Source organism: Rattus norvegicus, chromosome 5, assembly GCF_021556685.1.
Source record: "Rattus norvegicus strain SHRSP/BbbUtx chromosome 5, alternate assembly SHRSP_T2T, whole genome shotgun sequence".
Lineage (NCBI taxonomy): Eukaryota > Metazoa > Chordata > Mammalia > Rodentia > Muridae > Rattus > Rattus norvegicus.
The window spans coordinates 144,439,049-144,466,308 of NC_141538.1; the positions used below are offsets into that span (position 1 = coordinate 144,439,049).

The following is a 27,260-nucleotide window of genomic DNA, read 5'->3' on the forward strand; positions in this document are numbered from 1 at the left end:
CCACCATCCCTGCCCACAGCCCGGGCATCTGCCATTTCAGCAAGGCAAGTCCTGTGCCTCTTGTCATCACAGCCTCTGGGCAGCAAGCAAGGTAGTTAAGTCCAAAGTGGGAGGGGACCCAGGGTGTCCTGGTCCTGCTAGGGTCGTGACAGCTAGAGAGCCCTCTGCAGTGTCAGAAGCTGCCGTGCACCCATATGCCTGCTGTTCCAGTGAGCCGGGGTAAGGAGCTCCCCTTCTCTACCCTCCGGAAGCCCAGCGGTGCTGCCTGCCTTCCTCCTTCTGTTGCCTAAGTTTAGACTACACATTGTATTTCCCAACGAAGCCAAGAGACAGAGCTTCCTGGAGAAGGGAGAGGTGGGCTAGGCATCCCACAAATGCAGCCCCTGGGTGCACTACAATGAAGGGCCCTTCGTCTCAGCCCACCACTGCCAGCTGCTGCCCTGGGACCTGGGCTCCATTTACAACCTTTTTCTTTGGGTACAACTCTGTCTGGGGGTGTGTAGGTCTCTCTCTATGTCCTCAGCCCTCAGAACTGGTCTGGACTAGTTTGTTTTGATTTTTGCTTTTACAGGTTAGACAAAACAGCCCTATTTCCTTAGACACTAAATTTCTTTTTTTTTTTCCCCCTTCCTTCAACACAGGGTTTCTCTGTGTATCCCTGTAGCTTTTCTGGAATCCTGTAGACTGGGCTGGCCTCAAACTTAGAGATCCACTTGCCTCTGCCTCCTGCGTGCTGAGTTTAAAGATATGTATCTAATCCTTCATGCCTGTGGCTGTTTGGCCTGCATGTATGTACGCCTCTGTACCACGTGTGTGCCTGGTTCTCACGCAGGTTAGAAGAGGGCATCAGATCCCTAGAATCGGAGTTACAACCTCTCCAGCCCCTGGTTTACTATCAGTACCAGGGCTATGTATCCTTTACCAATTATCAGATTTTGGGCTTTCTCCTCGACTCTATAATAAGCAAGCTGAAGTGTCTCCATCCAAGAGTACAGACTCTGATCCCAGCGGTCTGTCCATCTGTCCGTCTTCATTCCCTTGCTGTCTACCCCTAGAGCTGTGCTGGATGAGGCCTGCCCCACCCCTCTCTCTTCCCTGTAAACCCCACCCCCAGTTCTGCCTTGAATCTGACCGGCTGAGAGTGACAACACTTGTCCCCAGCCCTGTCTCCTACCCCTGACAGTCCAGGTGCCACAGGGACCAGAAGGAGCCATCTACAACTTAGGAATAGCAGGTGTGGTGGCATATGCTTATGATCTCAGCTCTCCAATCTCTGCAACTTTGAGACTAGCCTGGTCTACATGGTGAGTTCAGGCCTGTAAGGGTTTCATATAAGGGCTATAGCTTGTCTGGCACATAGGAAGAAGCCCTGGACTCAGTCCCCAGAACTGCATAAACTGAGCACATGCCCATAAGGCCAGTATTGGAAGTGGAGAGGGGCAAGAGGAGCAGAAATTCAAGGTCATCCCCTGAGACCATGAAACTGTCTTAGAAACAAGATCAGTTGTAACACACTATATTAACATGCATAAAATGTCAGAGAAGGGACCAGAGAAAGGATGGCACAGCAGTTACAAACACTTAATGCTCTTCCAGAGGACCTGATTCCCAGCATCCACATCAGACGGCTCATGGCTGCAAGGGAAGGAATACCCTCTTCTAGCCTTTGCAAGCATTCCCCCACACAGCAAACATAGGTACACACAAATTTTTTTTTTCCAAAAGGTAATACAGGGCTGGAGAGATGGTTCAGCAGTTAAGAACACTTGTTTTTGCCAAAGATCCAAGTTTGATTCCCAGCACCACAGTTGTCTAAACTCCAGTTCCAGAGGGATCAGACCCACCCACCCCCTTCTGACTTCTTCAGACACCAGGCAGGCATGTGGTACACAGACAAACATGAAGGCAAAGACTCACACATAAATAACAAGCCTCAGGTTTAGGGCCTGCCAAAGTGAATTTTTTAAAGATTTATTCGATATTGTTATGTACATGGGTACACTGTCACTCTCTTCAGACACACTGGAAGAGGACTTGGGTTCCCATTACAGATGGTTGTGAGCCACCATGTGGTTGCTGGGAATTGAACTCAGGACCCCTGGAAGAGCAGTCAGTGCTCTTAAAAGCTGATCCAACCCCAGCCATAGTGATTTTGAAAGTTAGGTTTTTGTTGCTATTAAAAAAAAAAAAAAAAGACCGTGATCAAAAGCAACTTGGGAAGGAAAAGGTTTATGTCACCCATCGCCAAGGGAAGCCGAGGCAGGAACCCGGAGGCAGGAACTGAAGCCTCGGAAGAATGCTGCTCACTGGCTCTCTCAGATTGCTTTCTTGTCCACCCAGGACTACTTGCCTACGAGCGGCACCGCCCATGATAAGTTGGGACCTTCCACATCAATTCATCAATCAAGAAAATGCCCCACTGGCTTGCCTACAAGCCAATCTGATGGAGACATTTTCTCAGTTGAGGTTCTTTAAATGATTCAACTTTTGTCAAGTCAACAACAAAACCTAACCAGTGTAACTAGCTCCTTGTCAGCTTGACACAAACACATCACAACCATAACCTTTCTTGTTTATCTCCAAGATCTCAAGTTAATATAATGTAAAACACAGTCTAAACTTCATTGTTGTTTTTTGTTTGTTTGTTTGTTTTATTATTTCAAAAGGGTCCATCCATGTATGAAGCTCTGCTCTCCCACAACTCACTATGTAGGCTAATCCAGCCATCTTAAACCCATAGAGGTCTGCCTGCCTCTGCTTTTCAAGTGCAGGGATGAAAGGCGGGTATACCCATGGCTGGCTGTTATTTTTGAGATGGTCTCACTATGGAGCCCTAGCTGGCCCAGAACACACAGAGACTCATCTATTCTGCCTCCTGCACTCTGGGTCTAAAGACGCGAGCCACCGCACCTAACCCAACTGTACAGTGTTTTTTGTTTTTTGTTTTATGTTTTTTGTTTTTTGGTTTTTTTTGTTAAGTCCCACAGTCTTTGCAATTTTCAAGATTTTTAAAGCTTCGTCTCTGTAACATATCCATTTCTTTTTTTTAAACATCCCAAGTCTCTGTGAACTGTGGGCTCCTGTAAAATAAAAAAATAAATATTTTCTTACTCCGAGAGAAAGCTAGGGCATAGTCATAGTCAAATTAAACAAACAAAAAACAAAGGTTCAGTGATTATCACCTGAGATCCACTCCCGATCCTCTGGGCTTCGAAAGGGCCCTGGCAGCTCCATTCCCCAGCTCCTCACTCTGCTTGTCTTGATCTGCTCTCTGCTCTGGCAAATGCCCCACGATCCTGACATCTCCAATATGCTGGGGGTCTCCTCGGGCTGCACCTTCACCCCCTCCTGGATTCTATTCAGGGACTTTGATATCAGGGACACGGTGCCAAGCCTCAGCCTCTCTCCATGACCCCTTCAATTCTGGGGTTTTCATTGTAACTGAGGCTGAATGTTTGTTTGTTGACCAATGGCCTTTCCTGGCCTCTCCCAGGTGGAGACTCAGCTATCCTCCACAACCTCTTCGTGCCTTCAAAACCAACCTGAGAGACTCTTACACGTTACCAAGTCCAGCCATCGTGAAGTACAGCTGTTTCCCCGGCTCTGACTGACCAGCATCACTACCTCAGTAAAATGAAGGTTTCACTTCAGTGGTTCTGGTCTCTTGCTAACCATGGCTGACTCTCCGGCTCCAGCTGACAGGAAACCAGTTTGGACTCCTAGTTCAAAACAGCACACGAGGGGCTGGGGATTTAGCTCAGTGGTAGTGCGCTTACCTAGGAAGCGCAAGGCCCTGGGTTCGGTCCCCAGCTCCGAAAAAAAAAGAACCAAAAAAAAAAAAAAAAAAAAAAAAAACAGCACACGAGGGCTGGAGAGATGGCTCAGTGGTTAAGAGCACCGACTGCTCTTCCAGAGGTCCTGAGTTCAAATCCCAGCAACCACATGGTGGCTCACAACCATCTGTAAAGAGATCTGATGCCCTCTTCTGGTGTGTCTGAAGACAGCTACAGTGTACTCATCATATATAAAATGAATAAATAAAATCTTTAAAAAAAAAAAAAACAGCACACGAGCAGTCCCTATTTTTTTTTCCGGAGCTGGGGACCGAACCCAGGGCCTTGCGATTGCTAGGCCAGCGCTCTACCACTGAGCTAAATCCCCAACCCCAAGCAGTCCCAATATTAAGAGACTCTCAAACCTCCCTCTGAAACAGTCAGTGCTCTTAGCCGCTGAGCCATCTCTCCAGCCCAAGGCAACTCTTACAAAGATAACATTTAGTTGGGACTGGCTTACAGGTCCAGAGGTTCAGTCCGTCATCATCATGGTGAGAACAAGGAAGAAGGCACGCTGAGAGTTCTGTATCTTCATCCAGGCAGCTAGGACTTAATGAAGTGCCGAGGCCTCAATTCTCCTCTACTTACCCTCACCTACTCCACTCCACTGCAGCCTCTCTTTCCTCAGCCAGCCACATGTGGTACCCCTAACACTTTGCCTGTTTTGTTAAGCCCCTCCCCAAAGCCTTCACTCCGTGTGCTCTACCCTTCTTGAACAATTCCTGGTTCCTGCTCACCAACACTCGCGTGTTCAGCTAGTGACCACCTTTCTCCTACTCAAATGTCAAGACCCATAAATGTCAGTCGGATCCTTTTTTTTTTTATTGTGTCTACTGTGGAGTGGGAGGAGTTGGGGGGTTGCCGTTAGCATTTAGAGAGTAGGGGCCAGAGACCCCAGACAATCCAGAAGCAGGCAGATTCTACGCCATGCACAACAAAAAATAGAAAGGATTTATCAGAGCCCGGAATTCCATTTCATACACAAACTGAAAGAATTTGGGTCTACATGGTGCATGGTGAATTTTCTGAGAATTTTTGTTTGCTTTGTTTTTTTTTCCCCATCTTTATTAACAGGTATTTCTTATTTACATTTCGATTGTTATTCCCTTTCCTGGTTTCCGGGCCAACATCCACCTAAGCCCTCCCCCTTCCCTTCTATTTGGGTGTTCCCCTCCCTATTCTCCCACCATTACCGCCCTCCCCCCAACAATCACGTTCACTGGGGGTTCAATCTTGGCAGGACCAAGAGCTTCCCCTTCCACTGGTGCTCTTACTAGGCTATTCATTGCTACCTATGAGGTTGGAGCCCAGGGTCAGTCCATGTATATAGTCTTTGGGTAGTGGCTTAGTCCCTGGAAGCTCTGGTTGGTTGGCATTGTTGTTCATACGGGGTCTCGAGCCCCTGTTTTGTTTTTTTCTTTGAGACAGGCTTTTCCTCTGTATAACAATCCTCGCTGTCCTGGAACTCGCTTTGTAGACCAGGCTGGCATCAAATTTACAGAGATCCACCTGCCTCTGCCTCCTAAAAGCTGGGATGGTGTGCCACCATGCCCAGCTATTTTCTGGGACTGTTTTAACTTCTGTATAAGGTGGAGGAAATTTATACTTTATGCTGTCCTGAGCTTTACTAATCACAACACACACACCCCCTTCGCTGTGATGTTCTAGCATCGGTCACAAGTGACTCTCACGTTCCTGGACCACTGGACAAAACGACACATTTTACTTAGTTGTGAAAGTTGGTACTAGCTAAGTTTCATTTCCGAAGCATGAACAGCGAGCCCGATAGGACACAGCCAGAAAGCAGCTGAGTGTTCTTCATGACAAACTCCTCTATGGAACTCTGTCTCCAAACAAGTTCATTCTGGGTCTCACTGCCTGTACCTTATGTCAGCCTACAAGCAAGGTAGCGAAATCTCATCCTCCTCTGTCAATGGGAGCCACATTACAAACTACACAGGGAATGCCAGGGTCGGGGGGCAGTTCATATCTAGTACACTTCCCCAAGCAGATTCTATCCGGGATCCCCTTCCTAGCCAGTGGACTAGTGCCGGGGTAATGGGGACACGGAGCGACTTGACAAGCCCTAGGAGGCCCTGAGTGAGTCCCCTTTTCCCTACTGACTAAGCCAGGGCCCTGAGGCCTCTTCCAGGCTGGATCTCTCAAACCCAACACCCCTCCCCCACCAGCCCACCCCTGACCTGCCAAGACCTACCTTTCCTGTTTCCTCTCTGGGCCTTTCCAAGATGACCAATCCCTGATCTCACAGATATCACAGTTAGGAGGGCAGAGATGGGCCAGCCAAAGGACAAGTGATCAGGCAAGCAGAGGAGCTCTGGTCAAACAAGCAGAGATCTGCAGGTTGCAGGATGCAGACAAAACGGGCAGATTAAATGGATGATTCCAGCCACCAGCGAGAAATGAGAGGCTGCACAAAACTATGGCTGGCAGGGGCAGCCACTGGGGACAGCCATCTCAGCTGAAGGCTTTAGGTACCTTCTCCAGAACTTTGACTTCTTCTTTTTTAAATATTTATTTATTTGTTTTATGTATGTGAGTACACTGTCGCTGTCTTCAGACACACACCAGAAGAGGGCATCAGATCCCACTACAGATGGTTGTGAGCCACCATGTAGATGCTGGGGATTGAACTCAGGACCTGTGGGAGAGCAGTCAGTGCTCTTAGCCGCTGAGCCACCTCTCCAGCCTTCTCCGGAACTCTGAGTAGCTCTCTGCTTCTGAGTCATCAGGGTCACAGAGTCACTTCATGTGCTTAACCACCAGTAGCCGGCTGAAGGAGATAGCACTCCATTAGTGTGCATCAGTCCGCAGAGTCCAGCGACATCTCAGACATCTCAATACTCCCTTTGTTTCCGTCTCTGTTTCCCCAAGGATGAGTCACATCTAATCTAGACTGTCACAGAGAACAGGTATGTGCCAAGTAAAGTAGGTACGGTCTCCTCAGTCCAGTCAGTCAGCCGCACAAGCGCACACTGATAGGTAAGTGGTTGGCAGGGCCACGTTGGTCAACACATTCCCAGTACTAGTTGTTCTGTACGTGTCTGTAAGTCACTAACTAGTTGTTCTATGTGTACCAGTCACACACATGCCTTGGAGAAAGAGGGATGGGCCTTGATCATTCACAGGCATCCCTGACTATATTAAAATTGTTGACCCCTCCTGGGTATTGATTCTGGTCCTATCTTTACCTCATAGCCTACTATAACCCAAACCGTCACATCTTTGCTCCTGCCTGGTTCCCCCCAACCCCCCAACCTTGTTGGTCTGCTGCTGAGGATTCCTCTTCCAGGAGGACCCTCAATGTCAGCGTTCAGGGCTGGGGTTTTTAGACAGATTTAGACAGATTTAGACAGATTTCCTGCCTGGAAATGGTAGGCTGGGGCTTCCCCTGGCCTCTCTCTAACACCCATACCCAGGTATGGAGTGGATATTATGAACCCAAATTTGATGTATCTAACATCCAACTGTCATTTCCTGTCCTCCCCTCCGGGGGTTAGGGGCAGGTGCTAACCCGGAAGACTTTCCCCAGTTGCACAGGCCCAAGATCAAGCCTAAAATCATCTTCACTCAAAACCACCTCCACACAGAAACTCCCTCAGGCTACCAGTCCTGCAGCCCCGTTCCCACCCCTCCCCCTCCCCTTCCTCTTCCTCCTCCAACCCAGACCACTACTTCCCTAAATATCTGCAACTCTTCCTTCCTCTGCTTCCACTCTTGCCCTGCTGTGGCCAAAGCCCACCTTGAGCCACTTAAGGAGTCTTTCCAATGTGTGGAGTGGTTAACGACACTCCCTTGCTAAACCTCCAGGGGTTTATCAATTCACCTCCAATTAAATCCAAGCTCCTTAGTGATCTGAAAATCTGTGTAGTCTCCAATTACTTTGCCCTTGACCCTCTCATGTGAGCTCTTTCTCTACAAGCCAGGAACTCCACTCAGGCTTCCACTCCTTGAATCCTGCCTTAGACACCCTCCCTGAGATCTTGGTATGGCTGCCCTCTCCTCAGGACTCAGCTCTTACCTGGGCTGTCCTTGTGAGAGCTGCCCAAGATGTCCCCTGTCACATTAATGCATTCCACCACCTTCACAGCACCTCATGAGGCCCTTGAAGATGCCTGCCTCCTGAGGGCTTCTAACCTTCCATTTTTAGGAGAGGCCAGGCATCTACTACTGACTGTACTCGTCACACACTAAACGCTGAGAAATCGTTATAGTTATATGCAAATAGGTAAGGACACATGGGCCAACACATGCTGGCAAAGCAGACTAAACAGTCACAAATATACCCAGGTCTGAGCCAGCCTGGTCCTTTCTCCAGCTCCTCTTGACCCCTCCTTGAACCCAGGCTGGCTTGGGGGAGTCGGGGTCTGCAGCTTCAACAGGGAAGGGGTTAACAGTCTTCAGGCTTCAGGCAGCGCCTACAGCTATGCCTGCAATTTCCTCTGGCCATTCTTTTCCCTCCTCCTTCCCAAGATTCCCGCCAAGAAGGCCTCCCCCTCATCCCAGCTCCAGCGTCGTCGGGAGGGGAAGGGGGTTAGCCAGGAGACAAGGCAGAAAGAAGAGCCCAGCTGCAGACCCCTCCTGCGCACTTCGGTGCAAGCCTGGGGCCCAGGTGGAAGCACACGTGTGACTCCGGGCAGGTTCAACGGGCAAAGCAGCTCGGATGTTCCCTAGGGCAGAGGCCCCCGCTGGGGTCTGCAATATGCTGGGACCTGGCTCACCGCCGAGTCCAGCAATCATTAACCTTGGGTGACCACAGCAGCTGGACACACTCAGCCAGGGTACTGGGAGGAGGGACTGAGAGATCTTTTCTCCGAGAAAAACCAATAAGGACGCCGTGGGTGCCGGTTGCCTCCACTGGGTCTAGGAAGGGCTGGAAGGGGTGAGCGAGGTTGGACCCGCCCCATCACAGGGAGTTAGGCACAGGAAAGTAGTTTGGAACCTGCGCGCTAGAGCCACAGTTGTGGGTTCAAATCCTGACCGTGTAGCAAGTCTTCAAGCTCTTTGACTCAAGTTTACTTCATTTGCAAACTGGAAATTTAATGGTAGCCACATTCCGTGGTTGGTAGGCTGAAATGAAGGGACGTCTGTCTACAGGAAGAGTGAGGGGAGGTAACCTCCCGCCAGGAATCCCAGGCCTTAGGGATGTTTAGTAACTAATCGTTGTTAGTACTGGCGGGGGCGGCCCCTGTGAGCGGCCTCCCCAGCGGCTTCCTGTAGGGGAGCAGGGGCCGCCCCCTCTCCCCTTCCTCCAGGCGCTCGCTCTTCCTCCCTCCTCTTGGCCCCGCCCCGCCCCGTCCCTCCTCTTTCCTCGGAGGAAACTTTCCGCCCGCTGGTCTGTCGCGGTGTCCGACAGCACCGCCGCACGAACCCGGTAAGGCGGACGGGGCGGCCCGGCCCGGGTATATGCGGCGACCGGGAAGACACCAGTGCCGGAGCCAGGCTGCGGGACGCTGACGGGTGAGCGAGCCGGGCCGAGGCCCCGCGAGTGGAGGGGTGCAGGAGGGAGGTGGAAGGGGAGTCCGAGGCACCGCCTCGCCCTTCCGTGCGCTGGGCCTCGCCTGGGGACCCCACGAGGGGGCGGAGCGTGTGCTGCCTCTCCACCGCTCCCGGGGATGGAGGGGCGTCTGCGGGGGAGCAAGGACTGAGAGTCCAGATCTGTGACCAAGTGAGGCGCTCCCCCCAGGGTGGAGCAGCTACGGGAGGAGCGAGCGCCTTGTGCCCTGGAGGACCTGACCTGGGTAACCTCGCAGGCTGACAGGCGAGCTGCGCCACAGCAGCATGGATGCCCCGAGAAGGGACATGGAGCTACTCAGCAACAGCCTTGCAGCCTATGCGCACATCCGAGGTGAGGGCCAGGCCTGGGGGCACGGAGCTCGTCCATCATAACCCAGGCAGCCCTCCGCTCCCAGCTGCTCACCCTGTCCTTGCTGCCCTTCCGTTCCTTACCCCAAGCCTAACTAGACCCTGGATTTCTCCCAGATGGGATGACTCCAGCCTGTCAGGGCCCCCTGTGACCTCCGCTCCCTGCTCCCTAGCTAACCCTGAGAGCTTCGGCCTCTACTTCGTGCTTGGCGTCTGCTTCGGCCTGCTGCTGACCCTATGCCTGCTGGTCATCAGCATCTCCTGCGCACCTCGTTCGCGGCCCCGGACCCCTGCCCCGCACCGGGACCCTCGCAGTAGCACCCTAGAGCCGGAAGACGAGGACGACGAGGATGAGGACACCATGACCAGGCTGGGTCCGGATGACACCCTGCAGGGCCAGGAGCTGTCCACAGAACCCGACGGGCCCCTTAGCGTCAATGTCTTCACGTCAGCAGAGGAGCTAGAGCGGGCACAGCGGCTGGAGGAGCGTGAACGAATCCTGCGGGAGATCTGGCGCACTGGGCAGCCAGACCTGTTGGGCAGCGGCACTCTCGGGCCCGGAGCCACGGCCACGTTGGGCCGAATGCACTATTACTGACACCCGGTCCCACAGAGTGGGGCCAGAGTACTGGATACAGGACTGCCTCAGGGCTTTCAAACTGCCTCTGCCCCAACTCTCTTGGTGCTATTGGGCATTGGATCGCCACCTACTAAGCACTCTTCGTGGGGCAGGTGTGGGTGGGAACAGAATGCCAGCTCCCACCTTTTCCCGATAATAATGACCAATGAAAGGTAATCTCAGCGACTCAGTCTCTCACTGGTTACTGTAGCTTTCGGCAGGCCCCCAGGCTCCAGCCTTGCAGGGGAGTTTCCGGGGCTGTGGGAGTAACTCATTCCTTTTGCTGGTTGTTACCCCCTCTGGGGGTCCACCCAGTGCATGCTTGTGCTCACTTCACAGATCAAAGAAACAGACCGAGGCACGCCTCTTCCACAGAGGGCGGGTATTATGAGCATTCCTCACAAATTTCGTCCTTTCGAGCCGGCATTTGGACAAATAGTCACCTAGTCCCCTGCCCTATGACCTGCACTGGGATGTCCTCACCGCAATCAGAGGGAAGCCTGAGGCTCCGACCTTGATGCAGATTCTATTAGATTTAGTGCCTGAGCAGATGCTTCTAGGCCAAAAATTATTCCAAGTGAGTGGACATAGGAGTCCCTTTAGGCAGAGGCTAATTGGGAGGAGCTGGGCCCAGAGAAGGCTGGCTCCACCCCTCTAGCACACAGCTGGGTTCCTGAATCCAGCCCAGCGTCCAGGCAGGCCCCTCCACCCCCTGCCTCTAGCATAGGGCTGTGGCGTCCGAAGGAGATTACCCCTGCCCCCAACCATCCGGTGGATAAAAATAGCCTTGCACAGGCCTTGAGAGGGTAATGGGAGCCACATGTTGGCCAGATGTGCCCTAGAGAGACTGCCAGGAATGCAGAAGGCGGTGTGCTGACTGGCCCCGCCCCACAAGGACCAGGCTGGTCGGAGGGTTCAGAGTTTTTTTGTTTTTTTGGGGTTTTTTTTTTTTTTTTAACTTCCATGGAGTTTCTCAAAGTTGTGTGCAAGGACCGGGGTGGCCCAAGCAGGATAGATGTCCCTCCAGGTTGGGCTGAGGTTCGGTCTGAACCTGCTCTCATTCTGTCTGTGTTTCCGTCTGTGTCTGTGCGTGTTTGAAGGATTTCTGGTTCCTCTGCGTCATCTGAACCTAGTTGGGAAAGGGTTATCACGGACCAGAGCCACCAACTACTTCCCTCCTCCCCTCCTGCATTCCTGTTCAACCCACCTCTGGCGACTGGAGCTTCTCCGTCTTCAGCTCCTTCCAGACCTCCCCCATCTTCTGTCTGTGTATACGGGTTTCAGGTGAAACGCTGGATCCTTCCCTCCTCCTGCCCCACCCCGCCCCATCCCACATTACTGCCCGCTTACTCCAGCTTCAGCTCCAGGAGCGCCAGTCTGTTCTTGAGGGAGTTCACCTCTGCCTTTAACAATTCCAGTTCATCCACGCTGTCGTTCTTGCTTTTGGGAGAGGTTAGTGGGACCGAAGGCTGAAGTGTGGGAGCTTCAGGGTCTGGAATCTTCTTGACAGTATGTGGCACTTGGGGAGTGGGGACTGACTCTTGAGGCAGCACCTGCTTTTGGGGACCCGCCCCTTCAGAAGGCAGCTTTTTGGGGAGTGCACTGTTTGGGGTGATCTCATCTTTGGCTAGTGGTTTCCTTAAAAAGTTGGCCTCCTCCATGGCAGACACATCCTCAGCCTTGGACTGGGCTGGAGAGCCGCTGACCTGTTTGACACCACAGCAGGATGGATCTGAGGAGTTCGGCTGTGGGGAGTACTCTCCCTGCACCTGGATGTCATTTGGGGATATGAAGGACTCCGACCTCTGCGTAGTTTCTTCCTGAGGTGAGTGCTGGTACTGAATGTTGTCTTTAGAAGGCTCCTCTTTAAAAATCATGTGCTCTGGGGTCAAGATCTTTACTAATGCAGGGGCACTGTCCACATGAGGGGCCGTCTTCAGGTCAAGAGCTTCGTCCTTAGCTGGCTCATCCCCAGAAAGGGCGCTCTCTGGAGTGACAGCCTTGACCAGAGTGGTATTCTCTGTAGTGGGAATTTTGTCAGAATCCGGGGCTTTCTCTGGAACGAGGTCCTTTGGAGTGGACACTTTGTCAGGAGCTGGGATCGGCTCTGGGTCAAGGGCCTTCTCTGGAAGCCGAGACTTCTCTGAAGTAGGGGTTTTACTCCTGGAGGGACCCTTTCCAGGGCTTTTCTGTTCATCCTCCTGTGGTCATGGTTGGATGGGATCTCGGTTGAACGCTGGATACCTTAGAGGAGTTCCCTTACCCCCTTGGGGTCTTTTCACCCTTCAACACACCTGTGGGAACCATCTCCTCCCAGTAATGCCCTCCTCCATGTTTCTGGCCCCTCACCTGACTGGATGCAGAGTGTTGGAGGGTTCTGGATCCCTTTCTCCCAGGCTGCCTGGACCCTGCGTTGAGGCAGCCGCCATTGAAGCCTGTGAGAGTAGACCTTCAGGGACCCACGTTCACCTCTATCCCTCCACACAACCGCCCCCATCTTCCACCGTTGGAAGGAAGCCCTTACCAGAGTTTCGGGAGGGCCGTTTCTGGCTGTCCACATTGAGTGTTGAAGGTGGTCTGGAACACAGGAGCAGCGTAAGAGTCGGGCAGGAGAAGCTTCTCCTCTGCACCTCCTCCAGGCTCAACACCCCACCCTCCTTACTTGGCTTTGCTAGGTGCAGGGGCCGCCGCTGCCAGCTTCTTTACAGTGGGTAGAGATGACTTGGGCATCAGTTTTTTTGTTTCCTTAATAGGAGCTGGGAAGAGAAAGATGAGCAGTGTTCATCCGCCCGAGTCCCTGGCTGTGTGTGTGTGTGTGTGTCTGTGTGTCTGTGTGTGTGTCTTGTGCTGTGCACAGAAGACTGAACGGGAGATGGATTCTGACTTTGGGAGATGACCCTTAGGGAACTGTGAAGCACCCCATCCGAACACAGCAGGGAGCAGGAGAGGCTGTATGTGGGAGAGAGCACCCTATGCCAACAGGTTTTAATTCAGTGTTTGAAGTTCAGTCCTGACTTCTTTATAGACCACCAACAATCCCCCCACATCTGCAACAGAGCTGCCCCCCCACCCCCCACCACGACAGGGTCTCATAGTGTAGCGCTGCTATCTTGGAGCTTACTATATAGACCAGGGTGGCCTCAAATACCTGCCTCTGCCTCCCAAGTGCTGTGAGTAAAGGTGTACAACACCATACCCAGCCGTAATTTGCCCCTTTCTGATCTCACTTCAGCCTCTCATGCCGTTTCACGCCTTCTAAGTGATCTCACACAGTCTTAAAGAGTTTACTCTCCATCAATAAACCAAGATGCCCAGCCTCCCCCATTGTTACCACCGAGACCTCAGTCATGCCCCGCTGCCCTCTTGCCCGTCCTTTCAAAGGATGACTAGAGAGACTCAGTCTCAAAATCAAAAACCAGGTTCCTCCTGGAGAGCCACCAGTAGCTGCAGTGTATCATCCAGATGCAGGTTCCGCTTCCCAGACCCTGGCGCCTTCCTCTCTCCTGTTACCCTCAGGTCCCACTTTGCAAGGATGAGACAATGAAGAACTGGCTTTTGACTCATCTTTCTTTTTTTTTTGAGCTGAGGACCGAACCCAGGGCCTTGCACTTGCTAGGCAAGTGCCCTACCATTGAGCCAAATCCCCAACCCCTAGACTCATCTTTCTTAATCCTTACATTGTACTTCTAAAAAATTCAGCAAGAGGGCTAAGACAGATGGATCGGGGGTTACAGTAGGGGTTAAGTCCTATCTCTCCACCGTGCACCAGGGATCAAAGTCAAGGTCATGAACTTGGGTAAGCCACCTTACCAGCCCTACAGTATACAGTCTTTAATGAGGTGATCTGGATGCTCTGTAATCCCAGCCTCCTGGAGGTGTAGAGGTAGTTGGAATGTTGGGAGTTGGAGGGCAGCCTGGCTATGTTGTAATACCTTGTCTCAAAATAAGTATTAAAAGAAAATCCCAGGGCTGGAGATATGGCTCAGCGGTTAAGAGCACTGACTGTTCTTCCAGAGGTCCTGATTCAATTCCCAGCAACCACATGGTGGCTCACAACCATCTGTAATGGGGATCCCCTCTTTTGGTGTGTCTGAAGAGAGCAACAGTGTACTCACATACATGAAGTAAATAAATAAAATCTTAAAAAAAAAAAAAAAAGAAAAGAAAATCCCAGGCTGGAGAAATGGCTCAGTGGTTAAGAGCACTGACTGCTCTTCCAGAGGTCCTGAGTTCAAATCCCAGCAACCACATGGTGGCTCACGACCATCTGTAGTGAGATCTGATGCCCTCTTCTGGAGTGTCTTAAGATAGCTGTACTGTACTCGTATATAATAAATAAATTTAAAAAAAAATCCCAAACAAAATGGTCAGAGCAGGCCACATAAAGGTGACAATGACATTGGAGGGAGCTTTGAAGGCAGCCACATACACAGTGGTGTCCACATCTCCAGACAAAGTCATTCTGATCCATGCACACACACTAGAACAAGTCCTTTGACAGCATTCTAGTAAGTATAGGCTTTGATTAGCTAGCTTTGTTTCTTGCTAGTGGCAGAAGAACTTGGGCAGGTGAACCCTGAAGTCCAGTGTCCTCGTCTTCGAGACATGGATATCAGTGTGCACCTTGTAGGACTGTGCTGAGGCCTGAGTGACTCGATACTTAGGTGCCCAGCTGCCTGGCACACAGAACTCAATATAGTTAACCCTGAATTCTGTTGCTTGTTTTTTGGCTAAGGACTCTATAGGGCCCTCCCACTAGATAGCAATTATATACTCCTTAGGATTGTTTCCCAACACTTTGGGATTTAAAAGAGGCTGAGAGAGGCTCTGGAGAGATGGCTCAGGAGTTAAGAGCACTGGCCGCTCTTCCAGAGGATCTGGGTTTGATTCCCAGTACTTACATGACAGCTCACAACCATCTGTAATTCCTACTAAGGAATCCAACACCCTCTTCTGGCCTCATGCACCAGACACAAACATGGTGCAGGTATGTGTGCAAAGAATACATCTGGGGGTTGGGGATTTAGCTCAGTGGTAGAGGGCTTGCCTAGCAAGCACAAGGCCCTCGGTTCGGTCCCCAGCTCCGAAAAAAAGGAAGAAAAAAAAAAGAATATATCTGTACACATAAAATAATTTAGGCAATTAAAAAAGAGACAGCAGGGGGCTAGAGAGATGGCTCAGCGGTTAAGAACACTGACTGCTCTTCCAGAGGTCCTGAGTTCAATTCCCAGCAACCACATGGTGGCTCACAACCATCTGTAATGGGATCTGATGCCTTCTTCTGGTGTGTCTGAAGACAGCTACAGTGTACTTATATAATAAATAAATAAACCTTTAAAAAAGAGAGAGACCGTGGACATGCACAAGGACCTGGGCACATGCCTTTAATCCCAGCACTTGGGAGGCCAAGGCCACCCTGGTCTATAGAGCAAGTTCCAGGACAGCCAGACCTATGTAGAGACCCTGTCATGAAAAAAATAAGTCCACAAATAGAGAACAGAGGCCAGAAAGTGGCATCCTGCTTTCGTTTCTGTCGCTGTGACAAAATGCCTTGATAAAGGACACAAACACGGGGGCAGGGCTGATTCAACTTCCCATTCCAGGCTACAGTTTATTACTGCAAGGAAGTAAAAGCAGGAAATGTCAAATCCGCAGAGGAAATAAATACACAGGTCCTTCCTTCTTGTCAGCCAGCTCTCTCTTATGCTGTCCTGGGCTCCCTTGCCTAGGAACAGTGTTACCCACAATGCACTGGGTCTTTCTATGCCAATTAATAACCAAGACACAGCACAGGTAGTAAAGTGGGTGTGCTCTGGCCCCAGAGCTTGGGGCCAGTGATGTGGAGCAGGGACCCAGGTTGGTGTCCTCTGGCTGCTGGCAGACAGGAAATCAAATCCTACTGGAAGTCTTTCTTCCCTAAGGCCTGCAAGGCTCCCACAGGTAAGATCAAGCCCTAAGCTCATGAAGAAAACACACACATCAAGGCAGGCCGCTGTGAGCAGAGTCACCAGGCCTAACTCAACACACACACTGAAATAAATCATCAGGTAAAAGATGTCCAAGCAACAAAGGGTTTGTCAGGAAGAGTCATCTAAGCAAACAAAAAAACCTGACTACAGAAGACGGCATTCCTGGAAAAATACACCGTGCAAGCCCATGACCCGCGTGTGTATAGACAGATGTATGCATGCACATACATGTCAAAAAGCAAACACAGCTAGAAGTTAGAGAATTAGTGAATGATAAATGGGAGAGCGGGAAGGCTGAGAGGGTGGGGGTGCGGGGAGGGGATTGCAGACAGTCCAACGGATGTTCTCAATGGAGTAGTGCCTAAGTCCTCTCCTGGAAAGACAGCTAAGAGGAAAGACAAGAGGAACACTGTTGTGTTCCAGACACCACCCAGGGCGTCGGTAATTGGGGAAGAGTCTGTGCTTGATAATGCTCCTCCCTGTGGGTGGAAATCCCTTCCCCTGGCTTGGTCCACAGAATGGATACGCAGTGCAGGGTGGGGGAGGGGTGTGAGGAACACCAATTTCACAGCAGCAAAGGTAGCTCGCTCGCTCGTGTGAAGCCCCAGACACAACCAACCCAAGAGTAGATAAATGGTACACTTTACTGGAACACAAAATTCTATGCATCAGGGGTTGGGGATTTAGCTCAGTGGTAGAGCGCTTGCCTAGGAAGCGCAATGCCCTGGGTTCAGTCCTCAGCTCCGAAAAAAAAAAAAAAGAAAAAATTCTATGCATCAAAGGACAACTTTAACAAAGGATGACTAGGGGCTGGAGAGATGGCCCAGCAGTTAGGAGCGCTTGCAGTGGCTGCTCTGCCAGAGGTCCAGACTTCAATTCCCAGCATCCACAGGGCTCACAAACACCTGTAATTCCAGTTCTAGGGGATCTGGTGTCCTCTTCTGGCCTCCGGAGGCACTGCATACATGGGCTGTACAGACACACACGCATTGAAAAAAAAGGAAGTGGGGTGGCACTCTGGGAGGAAGAGGCAGGCAGATCTCTGTGAATTAGAGGCCAGCCTGGTCTACAGAACAAGTCTCAGGACAGCCAGGGTTACATAGTGAGACCCTGTCTCAGAAAAAGTGTGACAATAAAATGAAGACATTTCACTGGATAGGAAAAAGTTTTACAAGATGATAGACATGGGCTGGAGAGATGGCTCAGTGGTTAAGAACACCGACTGCTCTTCCAGAGGTCCTGCGGTCAAATCCCAGCAACCACATGGTGGCTCACAACCATCTATAATGAGATCTGGTGCCCTCTTCTGGTGTGTCTGAAGACAGCTACAGTGATGATAGTGATGTTTATCACCATCATCAATCACATCACTATCACCATCATCACCATCCCCAGCTTTGGTGTACTGGGAGTTGAAGCTAAGGCCCGCCTCATGCTTGCCAGGCAAGGGCTCTATCACATGGCTGCAGCTCCAGCCAGCCTTTCATCTGGAGCATAAAGAACTCCTATAACTCAGTAGTAAAGAACGCAGCCTAACTGGAAAATGCCCGCAGTGCCAGCAAACACACGAAAAGCTTCCTGACACCCTTAAGCTCCAAAGGAACACAGAGAAAACCACGAGATGCTCTCCTATCTGCCTGCCTGCGTGGTTCTAATGAAGACATTAACAAGTCCGGGGGTCACTGTGGAGAGCCTAAGATCTTCATGCACTGCTGGGGACAGGCGGGAGGACCATGAGTTCAAGGACATCCTGGCCTATGTAAGTGAGAGCCTGTCTCAAAGATTCAAAGAGTAGGGATGTAGCTCAGTGTCAGAGCTGAGCATGTGCAGAGACCCATGACCCCAGCATCGAAATGGGCTGTGTGTGACTGAAGAGATGGCTAAGTAGTTAAGAGCACTGGCTGCTATTGCAAAGGACTGCAGTTCAATACCCAACATCTACATGGAGGCTCAGAACCTTCCATAACTAATTCCAGAGGATCTGACACCTCTTCTGGCCTATACAAACACCAGGCACATACATGTTGAACAGACATACATGCAGGCAAAACGTACATGTAAAATAAAAATAACAGTCTTTTGCGGGGTGGGGAGGCTGAGACAAGAGTTCTTCTGTGTAGGCCAGGCTAGAACTCACTCTGTAGCCCAAGCTGTCCTGGAACTCACTCTATAGACCAGGCTGGCCTCAGACTCAGAGATCCACCTGCCTCTGCCTCCTGAGTGCTGGGACTAAAGGTGCATGCCACCACACCCAGCTCAAAATAAGTACATCTTAGAAAGAAAAAGGGCAGAGGAACCAGAAAGCCAGTTCGGCAATGTGCTTGCTTGCTACATGAACAGGAGGACAGGGCAGTAGACCCCAGCCTCCATATACAGCATTGTGAATGCTTGGGATGTGAGATGGGATCCCCTAGGGTCACTGTTGGGCTTGCCTAGCCCAGTTGGCAAGCTCCAAGGTGATGTAGGAATACACCCAAAGGAATAGAACCAAAATCAACTGCTGGCCTCTGCATGGGCAAACAGGTGAGTACATCTTCATACACACACACACACACACACACACACACACACACACACTCACTCATATACACATACACACACACACTCACATTCACACACTCACACACACATGCCATTACACACACTCATGTACACACCACACACTCACAAGATAGACTCATATACACCACACACATACCACACACTCACACAAACATGCACACACCACACGTACACATACACACACGTACAAACACATACCTACTGAGGCTAGGAATATGGCCATGCAAGGGTGAGGACCTGACTCTGGACCCCCAGGACTCACATAACGAGCATCTGTAATCCCAGGACTCAGGGGCTGGAGAGATGGCTCAGTGGTTAAGGGTATTTTCCACTCTTGCAGAGGACCTGGGTTTGATTCCCCACCCCCATATCAGGTGCAAACACACATGTGCGGGCATAAATCTTAAGCCAGCATTCCTACATCGAGACGGAAGGCAGAGACAGGACCCTGCCCAGAAGTGCAAGTAGCTCGTCTCAAGGTAGGTGAGGACGTGCAAGGCTCCACACATGCCATGGCGCACTTGAACCCCCCCCACACACACACAAATGTGCACAGAGGTCAAGTTCCATTGATCTCATTCATAACATTGACACAGTAGTGAGGACACTTACACTCCTTTCCAAAGATGGAGGTGAATAGTTTGGGAGAAATCAATTTTTGATCGAATCACTAAGTACGTAGGCTTGGGATACAGCTAAATGATAGAGTGCTTGCCTAGCACCCAAGAGGTCCTGGGTTCAACACGAAAACCAACCTCACGGATAAGCAGGATGAGACGGGACAAACCTGCTACTGGAGGGGAAGAGCTGCGTTCATTTGCAGCCAGGTGTGCTGGTTCCCACCTGTGATTTCATATTTGGGAGGCGGAAGTGGGCGGATTGAGAGTTTAAGGTCAGCCCGAGGCTACACGAGGCCTTGTCTCAAAAGTAAGTAAGAATAGAAACAGACGGAAGCCAGCCATAAACCGAAAACCCGGAGAGGCAGATTCATGGGTCTGGGGAGGTAGGGTCTTGCCACGTATGTAGTTCTAGCTGACTAGGAACTTACTGTGCAGACCGAGCTGACATCAAACTTGGAACAATCCTGTCTCTGCTTCCAAAAGTGCTTAAGATTGAAAACGCAACTGATGAGTTTCAAGGAACTCAATTTTAAAAAAATATTTTTAAATTATATGAGTGTTTTGCCTGTATGTATGCATGCCTGTGTGTATGCATGCATGTATGTATGCATGCCTATATTATGCATGTATGCATGCGTGCCTGTATTATGCATGTGTGCCACATGTGCGTACAGCGACTGTAGAAGTTAGAAGAGGGGTCAGATCTTCTAGAACTTGGAGTTATAGATAGTTTTGACCACCATGTGGACACCGGGACCCAAACCTGAGTCATCTACAGTAACAAGTCCTCTTAGCCAGGTGGTACCTTTAATCCCAGCACTCCAGAGGCAGAGGCAGGTGGATCTCTGTGAGTTTAAGGCCAACCTGGTCTACAGACTGAGTTCCAGGACAGCCAGGGCTACATAAAGAAACCCTGTCTCCGGAGGGAAAAAAAAATTGAATGTTCCTATCACTTCTTGGTTTTCTGGCTACGATCAGGTTCAATAGCGAACACGCTAGAGAGACATGCTAGAGAACCACTACAGCGGTTAAGAGCACTGGCTGTTCTTCCAGAGGACCAGGTACAGTTTCTGGTACCCACGTAGTGGTTCACAACCATCTGTAACTCCAGTAACGGGATCTGATGCCCTCCTATGGCCTCTGCATGCATGTGGCACACCGGACATACATTTCAGTGAGAAGAAAGCTAAGTATTAAGTCATGTTTGCAAATAGTGGATATGGTCATTTAGGGTAATTGTCCCGACTTAAAAAATCTTACCTTATCAATTTTTTCCTATCCAAAAAAATTGTATTTTACTTGACATACTTTGGTTTTGCTTATTAAACAATAGCTTTGTATTGCTAATATTTGAAACAAATATACAAAGTTTATTATACGTGTAAGCAAGGAATGTCAAGTAGATACTCTGTTCCGATGTATTTCTTGGATGTGGACTTTGACATCGTCTACAAAGCTTCCAGACGCTTCTTGTTCTTTATGCGAGAGTCTGATATAACAAACATCCAACCAACTACAGTGGCCCTATCGAGTTCTGCAGAGCTCTGGTGCATGCTCCAGCCAGTTGTACAGTTGCAGGTAACTCATGTTCATATTGACCTGAAGAGCGCATGATGCTCTTGCAGAGGACCTGGGTTCGGGTCCCAGTACCCACCTAATGCCTTACACTATTTGTAGCTTCAGTTCCAGTGGATCCAGTGCCCTTTTTTGGCCACCAAAAGGTCCAGGTACACATGTGATACACAGACACACATGAAGCAAAATATTCATACACATAAAATAAAAATCAATAAACCCACAAAAAAAAAAGTTTTCCTCATGTTACTTTGTCTCTTAATGTTCCCCACAAAGTTGCACGGTTATTCCCTCCTGTGATCTAGATCTTTGCCAACTGTTAGGTTTTACCATGACCCTCTTCTGAGGCAGTCGAACTGCCACTCACCCTCCTGTCAGCCGTGAAGCAGTTACGGAAGGTGACTCCCAAACTCCTATCCGCCGTTCAGGTGACCTCCAAAACGTCTAATCTACCCACTTCCACATCCCAAATGTTGTTTTGGGGCCCAGAACTGAAACAGCTCGACCGAAAGCCTTGCAGGCCTCAGTTAACAGAGCAACATCTCTGCAAAGAGCCTTAGAGGGTGTTCTGTCAGCTTCAGCTCCCCGGCTACTACAGTGTGACCTCTGCGCCCTCCTCCCGGTTGCCTCCACACCAGCAACCCCTGAGTGCTTTAAGATGAAGCCCAGAGACAGACACCAGGGAAAATTCAACCACAAGCAGCCTCCTGTGTGTGAGCCTCTGATTTCCCCCTCCCCTACCTCTCCCCTTCACTTACTCTTTTCCTCACTATTCTCACCCCTGGGCCTTCCCCTTTCTTTTTTTTTTTTTTTTTGGTTCTGGGGACCGAACCCAGGGCCTTGCGCTTCCCAGGCAAGCGCTCTACCACTGAGCTAAATCCCCAACCCCTGGCCTTCCCCTTTCTTTTACAGGTTTTATTTCCTGAACTTCACCCTATGTCCAAGCAAGATGTTCTACCGAGTTCTCCAAGAGCTCTCTGTGACAGCTCCCTCCATTGGCTCCCAATACAGCTGCAAAAAAATTACAGCATCTAAAAAGCTATGCAGAAACTCCGGCTCAAGGGGACCATCACCCCTTTCACCTCAGGCCAGATACAATTCTTTCCTCTTTCCTCCTGTTCCTTTCCTCTGATGCTTTGAAGCTCCCTGCTACTTGTGAAAGCTCATTTAAGTGCAGCAGCCCTGGCAATGGGACCCATTCCCGTTACTCTGAATCCATTCCATGCCCGCTTTCTCTGAGACTCGCTCCGCCCGAGTCTCTCCCACCTCAGCTCCTCCCTTCCTCAACATTCCTAGAAAAATCTCTCAGTTCCACTCTGTAACCAAATGGTCTGCTTCTGGCTCTCTCAGAATCATTTTCCAAGTCTCTCCAGAAATACAGGATGGCAACTGCCTGGTTAATCAAAGCTGACGACCGAGTTAAGATTTTTCTGCTGCTACAGGACCAGAGGACACCCCTCTTTAGTGGACCCAGACTACCCGCTCCAACAAAGGCCCTTGCTGTGGGTAAACATGGTCCTGGGAAGTGGAGGGATGGCTCAGTGATTAAGAGCACTGACTGCTCTTCCAGAAGATCTGGGTTCAATTCCCAGCACCCACGTGGCAGCTCACAACTGTCTGTAAACGGTGTTCCAAGGGACCCAACACCCTTATACAGACATACACACTGGTCAAAAGCACCAATGCACATAAAACTAAAACTAAATTACAAACCCCCCCCCGTGGTCCTGCATAAACAGCTTCCTCACCTAGCCATCTTCCAACCCAGAATTTATCTGTAGGGACTTCAAGGTTTAGATCCAGACTGCACCACTCAGTGGTAGAGCACCTGCCTTCTTTGTGCAAAGCTCTGGGTTTGATCCTCAACACCACCTATACTAATAGGCATAGCACAAGGGGCTCTGTGATCATCACAGTCCCAAGAGGCACACGGCATTTGAACATGATCTGACTCACCCAGGATTCACATAGTTCTTGCAAGAGCCTTGACCCTTCCCTCCCCCAGGGGAGGGAGGTCCTATGGTGTACCAGACCAGGGGGAGAACCACAAGTGTTTATGCTCAACTAGAAACAATGGCTCGCCTGTAGAACAGCTTCCTCTACCCCATGCTCCCCAGGCACCCACCTGATTCCCGAGAAATAATTTTCCGTGGGATCAGCTTCCTGATCTAAACGAGAAAAAAAAAATTAGACTACAAGGACAAGTCCCAGCAGTTTTAAGTCCAGCCTCATCTAGGGGTGACCCTCCAGCTGGATCCAAGGAATTCCATAACCCCTGTTTTAGTGTGTGTGTGTGTGTGTGTGTGTGTGTGTGTAAAATGCATACACTCATGTGTAAGCAGGAGGTTCAAATAGGAAATCTTTTTTTTTCTTTTTCTTTTCTTCTTCTTTTTTCTTTTTTTTCAGAGCTGGGGACCGAACCCCAGGGCCTTGCGCTTGCTAGGCAAGCGCTCTACCGCTGAGCTAAATCCCCAACCCCCCCTTTTTTTTTCTTTTAAGAAATGGAGTTTCTTTTCTTTCTTCTTGATATATATATTAGCCACATCAGAAAAGAGCATCAGATCCCATTACAGATGGTTGTGAGCCACTATGTGGTTGCTGGGAATTGAACTCAGGACCTTTGGAAGAGCAGTCAGTGCTCTTAACCATTGAGCCATCTCTCCAGCCCCAGGAAATCTTTCTTGATCACTCTTCTAATTCTTTTTTTTTTTTTTTTTTTCTTTTCGGATTTTCATGACATGGTTTCTCTGTGTCGCTCTGGCTGTCCTGGTACTCTCTGTAGGTCTTGAACTCAGAGATTCACCTGCCTCTGCCTCCCAAGTGCTAGGATTCAAGGCCACCATGCCACACTTTCTACCTAATTTTTTTTTTAAGGTTTATTCATTTATTATATATAACTACACTGTAGCTGTCTTCAGATGCACCAGAAGAGGGCATCGGATCTCTTTTACAGATGGTTGTGAGCCACCATGTGGTTGCTGGGAATTGAACTCAGGACCTCTGGAAGAGCAGTCAGTGCTCTTAACCGCTGAGCCATCTCTCCAGCCCTCTACCTAATTTTTAAAGGTAAAATCTCCCAGTCAAACACAGAGCTCACCGGTATGGTCTGTTTTGCCTCTCCCTTCCTGAAACAGAGGCGCTGCCATGCCCACCTGCCGTTTCTATGTGTTCTGGGGGGCTGTCTGAACAAGCACTTTAACCCTGAGCCATATCCCCAGCTTGTCTCTTGTTTTTAAGAGTGTTATATGTGCCTTTCTCTAGTGATCCAGCAAATCCATGATCCCTGATTTTTCATTTCCCTATCTATACTTCTGAGACAGGGTTTGTCTGTGTAACTCTGGTTCTCCTGAACTTGCTCTATAGACTAGGCTGGTCTCAAACTCAGGGATCCGCTTGTCTCTGTGTCCCGAGTGCTGGGATTAAAGACATGTACCACCATATCCATTTTCCCGATTTTTTTTTTTTTTCCGGAGCTGGGGACCGAACCCAGGGCCTTGCGCTTCCTAGGCAAGCGCTCTACCACTGAGCCAAATCCCCAACCCCCCGATTTTTTAAAAACAGCCTTTCCTCTCTCCTCCCCACACCTGGTTCCATACTCACTGGGGGCGGTGGGATGACAAAGTTGTCTGGAAAAACTCCTCTTCTGCCTTGGCATTCTCCTTCCCACCAGCCCTTATCCTCGGTTGTCTGGTTGGGAAACAAGCCAGTGGGGAGGTGAGCATCACTCAAGTTCTTGCCTGGGCCCCTACTCTTCTGTACCCCTAATCCTCTCGTACCTTTCTCAGAACTTTCACCAGGTCGCCCTTCTGCAGCGCCAACTCATCGGGGGCCTCGGGCTGGTAGTCAAACAGGACCCTGCAGGTCTCAGGGCAGGAGACTAAAAGAAGGTCATTCTACTGTGTAGCCCTTCCCTCAGCAGCCAGTGACTCCCTCCAACAACCTAGCTGGTTCACCTCCCACAAGGCAGGGCGAGACCTGGTACCGTGGGAGGACCTCCTTGGCGAGATGCTCACCTGTCCGCAGGTAATCTGGAGGGCTGTCATAGGTCAAGTTGCTCAGCTATTAGGGGCAAAGGGAGGGAGAGTAAGACTAGTCTCAAGCCATTTTAAGATTTCATTGGCCGTGCCCATCATGACCCAGTTTACCTTAGGAGGCCTCTGTGAAGTAGGAATGATCGAAGGCATGTCTGTGTTTCCAAGGCCTGTGGAGGGGCAATTGATGGTGTTAGGGAGGTGCTAATTTAGCCAGGTCAAGGGAGAGGGTCAAAGGGGCACAGGGTCAGGAGGGTCACTGGGAAGATCACTGAAGATTGTTGAGTCTGGTCCCAGGGGATCACAGGGTCACGGTCTCACTTGGGGGCCCACTGTCCAGCAATTCCACAAAGTTGGATGGGAAGGCTCCCAATTGCCCGTTCTTCTTTCCCAGCCACCAGCCGTCCTCAATCTGGGGAGGGGGAAGGATGCGGGAGCATCTGGTTCTGCCCAAGAGTAACTGAGGTGTCCATCCTCGGTTCTACCCAAGGACTACCTCCTCCCCAGTTGTCTTCCTCCCATTGCCTCCCCTTACGTTACTCTCTTCTGTGTGAAGAAATCCAGCATCACTCCAAGTCCCCTAGTACCCCCTCACCTCCTTTATCACTTCCAAAATCTCCCCAATTTGAAGCTTCAGCTCGTCTGCCTGCTCTGGACTGTAGTTGAAATTCACTTTGCACCATCTTTGGGGGCTCTGAGAGTCGATGGGGTGACCTAGGCCAGATAAGCAGGGAAGCAGCTCGAGCAGGGAGCCCCGTCTGCAGCACTGGGGAGGAGGTGAACCCCAGAACTCCCTTTAGTAGCTTCAGGCCCCGCCCTCGAGCGGAGCATTGTACTTCGAGCCAATCAGAGGGCTGCAAAATAGCCCCGGGTGCCCCACCCACAGCCGTCACGCTCCACGCGGGCAGTCAGCCCCCACCCGCCGGCCCAGTTCCCGGCTCACCGCGACGGCGCGGAAAGCGCGGTCTGGACTCCGTGACGCCCCTCAGGGCCTCGGGAATCTCCTGGGAAAATCACGTGGGGGTGGGACTCAGTACAAGGCCCGAGGCTGAGGCCGCTCCTGCTCCCCTGTGCCGCCTTACCCACACCGGGCCTTACCTGCACCAGGCGCTTGGGGAAGAGACCACGGCGGCCCCGCAGCTCCCCAAGCAGCCAGCCCCGAGCGGGCACGGCACACACCTGCTGGATCACGTCCCCCGGAGCCAGACTCAGCTCGTCCTCCGTCTGCGCACGGTATCTGGCCAGGACCAGGACCTCTGCGGGCGGAAGCGTGCTAAGAAAGGCTGGGGGGAATGCTGCCCTTCGGAAAGTTGGGTACAGAAGAACCCACCCCGAACCCCACACACACATACCCATGATTTCTGGGGCGCCCTGCACAGCCTGACCGTCAGACTTGGTATTGGTGCGCGGAGGGCGGGCGAGGCCGCCAGGTAGTAGACTGGATGTAGATGAGGCGGAGACTCGAGTCATAGGTCAGAATCCAGGTACTAGGAGTGGGCGGCCTGGCTCAGCAGGTTGGGCCCCAATTCTTGGAGGAGGAGTCCAGGGTCTTAGCCCAGGGCTGGGGTAACAGCTCCCCCAGGAGCTCTACTATTAAATAGAACTATTAAGTTCTACTTTAGCCAAGCCTCCCAACCTGGGCCAACTCTACGTCTTTTATACGTTTCCTAGCCCACCCTCTTTTCTGGCTTGCAAGTTCTTAGCTGCAGGGGAAGGTGGGAGAGGTACATACCAAGGTGGGGCCATTGCTGGGAAAGTGGCCCCAGTCTCTTAAAAGCTGTGGCGGGTATATTCCAAACTTCAAAACAAAGCTGGTTGAGCTTTGACTCTTTCGGGGGTCTAGTTGGATTTCTGACAACTACTGCAAATTCTCTTTGGGGAAAGGCAGGAAGAACCAACTTTTATTAAGGCCTGGCAAGAGTCTGAAGGTTAGAGTACACCCACAAACGGTTTACCAGCTGGGCTAGGCTCACCTGAAAGTCAACTTCTAGGTGAACATACAAAGGCCGAGCCAGCTGACTGAAGCCTTGACCCCTGCCCCACCACGAAGGAAGCCAAAGTCCTGGCTTCTGGCATGGTAGTTAGGTTTGGCTCTTGGAGGTGTCAAAAGCACGGAATGCAGACTCCAGACTCCACTGAGAACAAGAGGTGCTTCTTCCCTGAGAAGG

The 27,260-nt window shown here is 50.8% G+C and overlaps 2 protein-coding genes and 1 long non-coding RNA gene across 14 annotated transcripts; 1 reads left to right on the top strand and 2 right to left on the bottom strand.

Annotated features, from left to right (window-relative positions):
* Positions 1 to 1,506: 1,506 nt before the first annotated feature.
* Positions 1,507 to 8,058, bottom strand: LOC108351032 (uncharacterized). 5 transcript variants are annotated; one of them, XR_015621122.1, is made up of 4 exons: positions 7,873 to 8,033; positions 6,049 to 6,624; positions 3,183 to 3,355; positions 2,631 to 3,080 (listed from the first exon to the last, which is right to left on the bottom strand). It is a non-coding gene; the product is annotated as an uncharacterized LOC108351032 (long non-coding RNA). The 5 variants fall into 5 exon arrangements; XR_015621119.1 differs by lacking the exon at positions 7,873 to 8,033 and adding an exon at positions 4,294 to 4,382 and having other exon boundaries at positions 3,183 to 3,719; positions 6,049 to 6,403; XR_015621118.1 differs by lacking the exon at positions 3,183 to 3,355 and having other exon boundaries at positions 1,507 to 3,080; positions 6,049 to 6,747; positions 7,873 to 8,058.
* A 1,095-nt stretch (positions 8,059 to 9,153) lies between these two features.
* On the top strand, positions 9,154 to 10,521 carry Eva1b (eva-1 homolog B). 6 transcript variants are annotated; one of them, NR_174171.1, is given in 3 exon segments: positions 9,154 to 9,311; positions 9,538 to 9,699; positions 9,972 to 10,521. NR_174171.1 is itself a non-coding variant. In NM_001399219.1 (3 exon segments), coding segments are annotated over 2 exon segments (492 nt in total). In that variant the 5' UTR covers positions 9,154 to 9,311; positions 9,538 to 9,632; the 3' UTR covers positions 10,315 to 10,521.
* A 723-nt stretch (positions 10,522 to 11,244) lies between these two features.
* On the bottom strand, positions 11,245 to 26,669 carry Mnmip1 (manchette microtubule inner protein 1). Of its 3 annotated transcripts, XM_087549980.1 has the most exons (16): positions 26,445 to 26,555; positions 26,191 to 26,348; positions 26,036 to 26,096; positions 25,688 to 25,806; positions 25,414 to 25,504; positions 25,207 to 25,262; positions 25,075 to 25,120; positions 24,838 to 24,938; positions 24,662 to 24,748; positions 23,187 to 23,229; positions 12,998 to 13,091; positions 12,860 to 12,912; positions 12,685 to 12,770; positions 11,686 to 12,536; positions 11,543 to 11,600; positions 11,245 to 11,464 (listed from the first exon to the last, which is right to left on the bottom strand). In XM_087549980.1, the coding sequence occupies exons 1-16, from the start codon at positions 26,446 to 26,448 to the stop codon at positions 11,393 to 11,395; spliced, it is 1,980 nt and encodes a 659-aa protein (XP_087406106.1). In that variant the 5' UTR covers positions 26,449 to 26,555; the 3' UTR covers positions 11,245 to 11,392.
* Positions 26,670 to 27,260: the final 591 nt, after the last annotated feature.

Coding starts and splice junctions, on each gene's coding strand:
- Mnmip1 (XM_087549980.1), bottom strand. Junction 26,097..26,190: donor TCCCCAAGCGCCTGGTGCAG/GTAAGGCCCGGT, acceptor TGATTTTCCCAG/GAGATTCCCGAGGCCCTGAG. Junction 11,601..11,685: donor CTCCTGGAGCTGAAGCTGGA/GTAAGCGGGCAG, acceptor CCGTATACACAG/ACAGAAGATGGGGGAGGTCT.
- Eva1b (XM_087549979.1), top strand. CDS start 9,637: ATGCCCCGAGAAGGGACATGGAGCTACTCAGCAACAGCCTTGCAGCCT.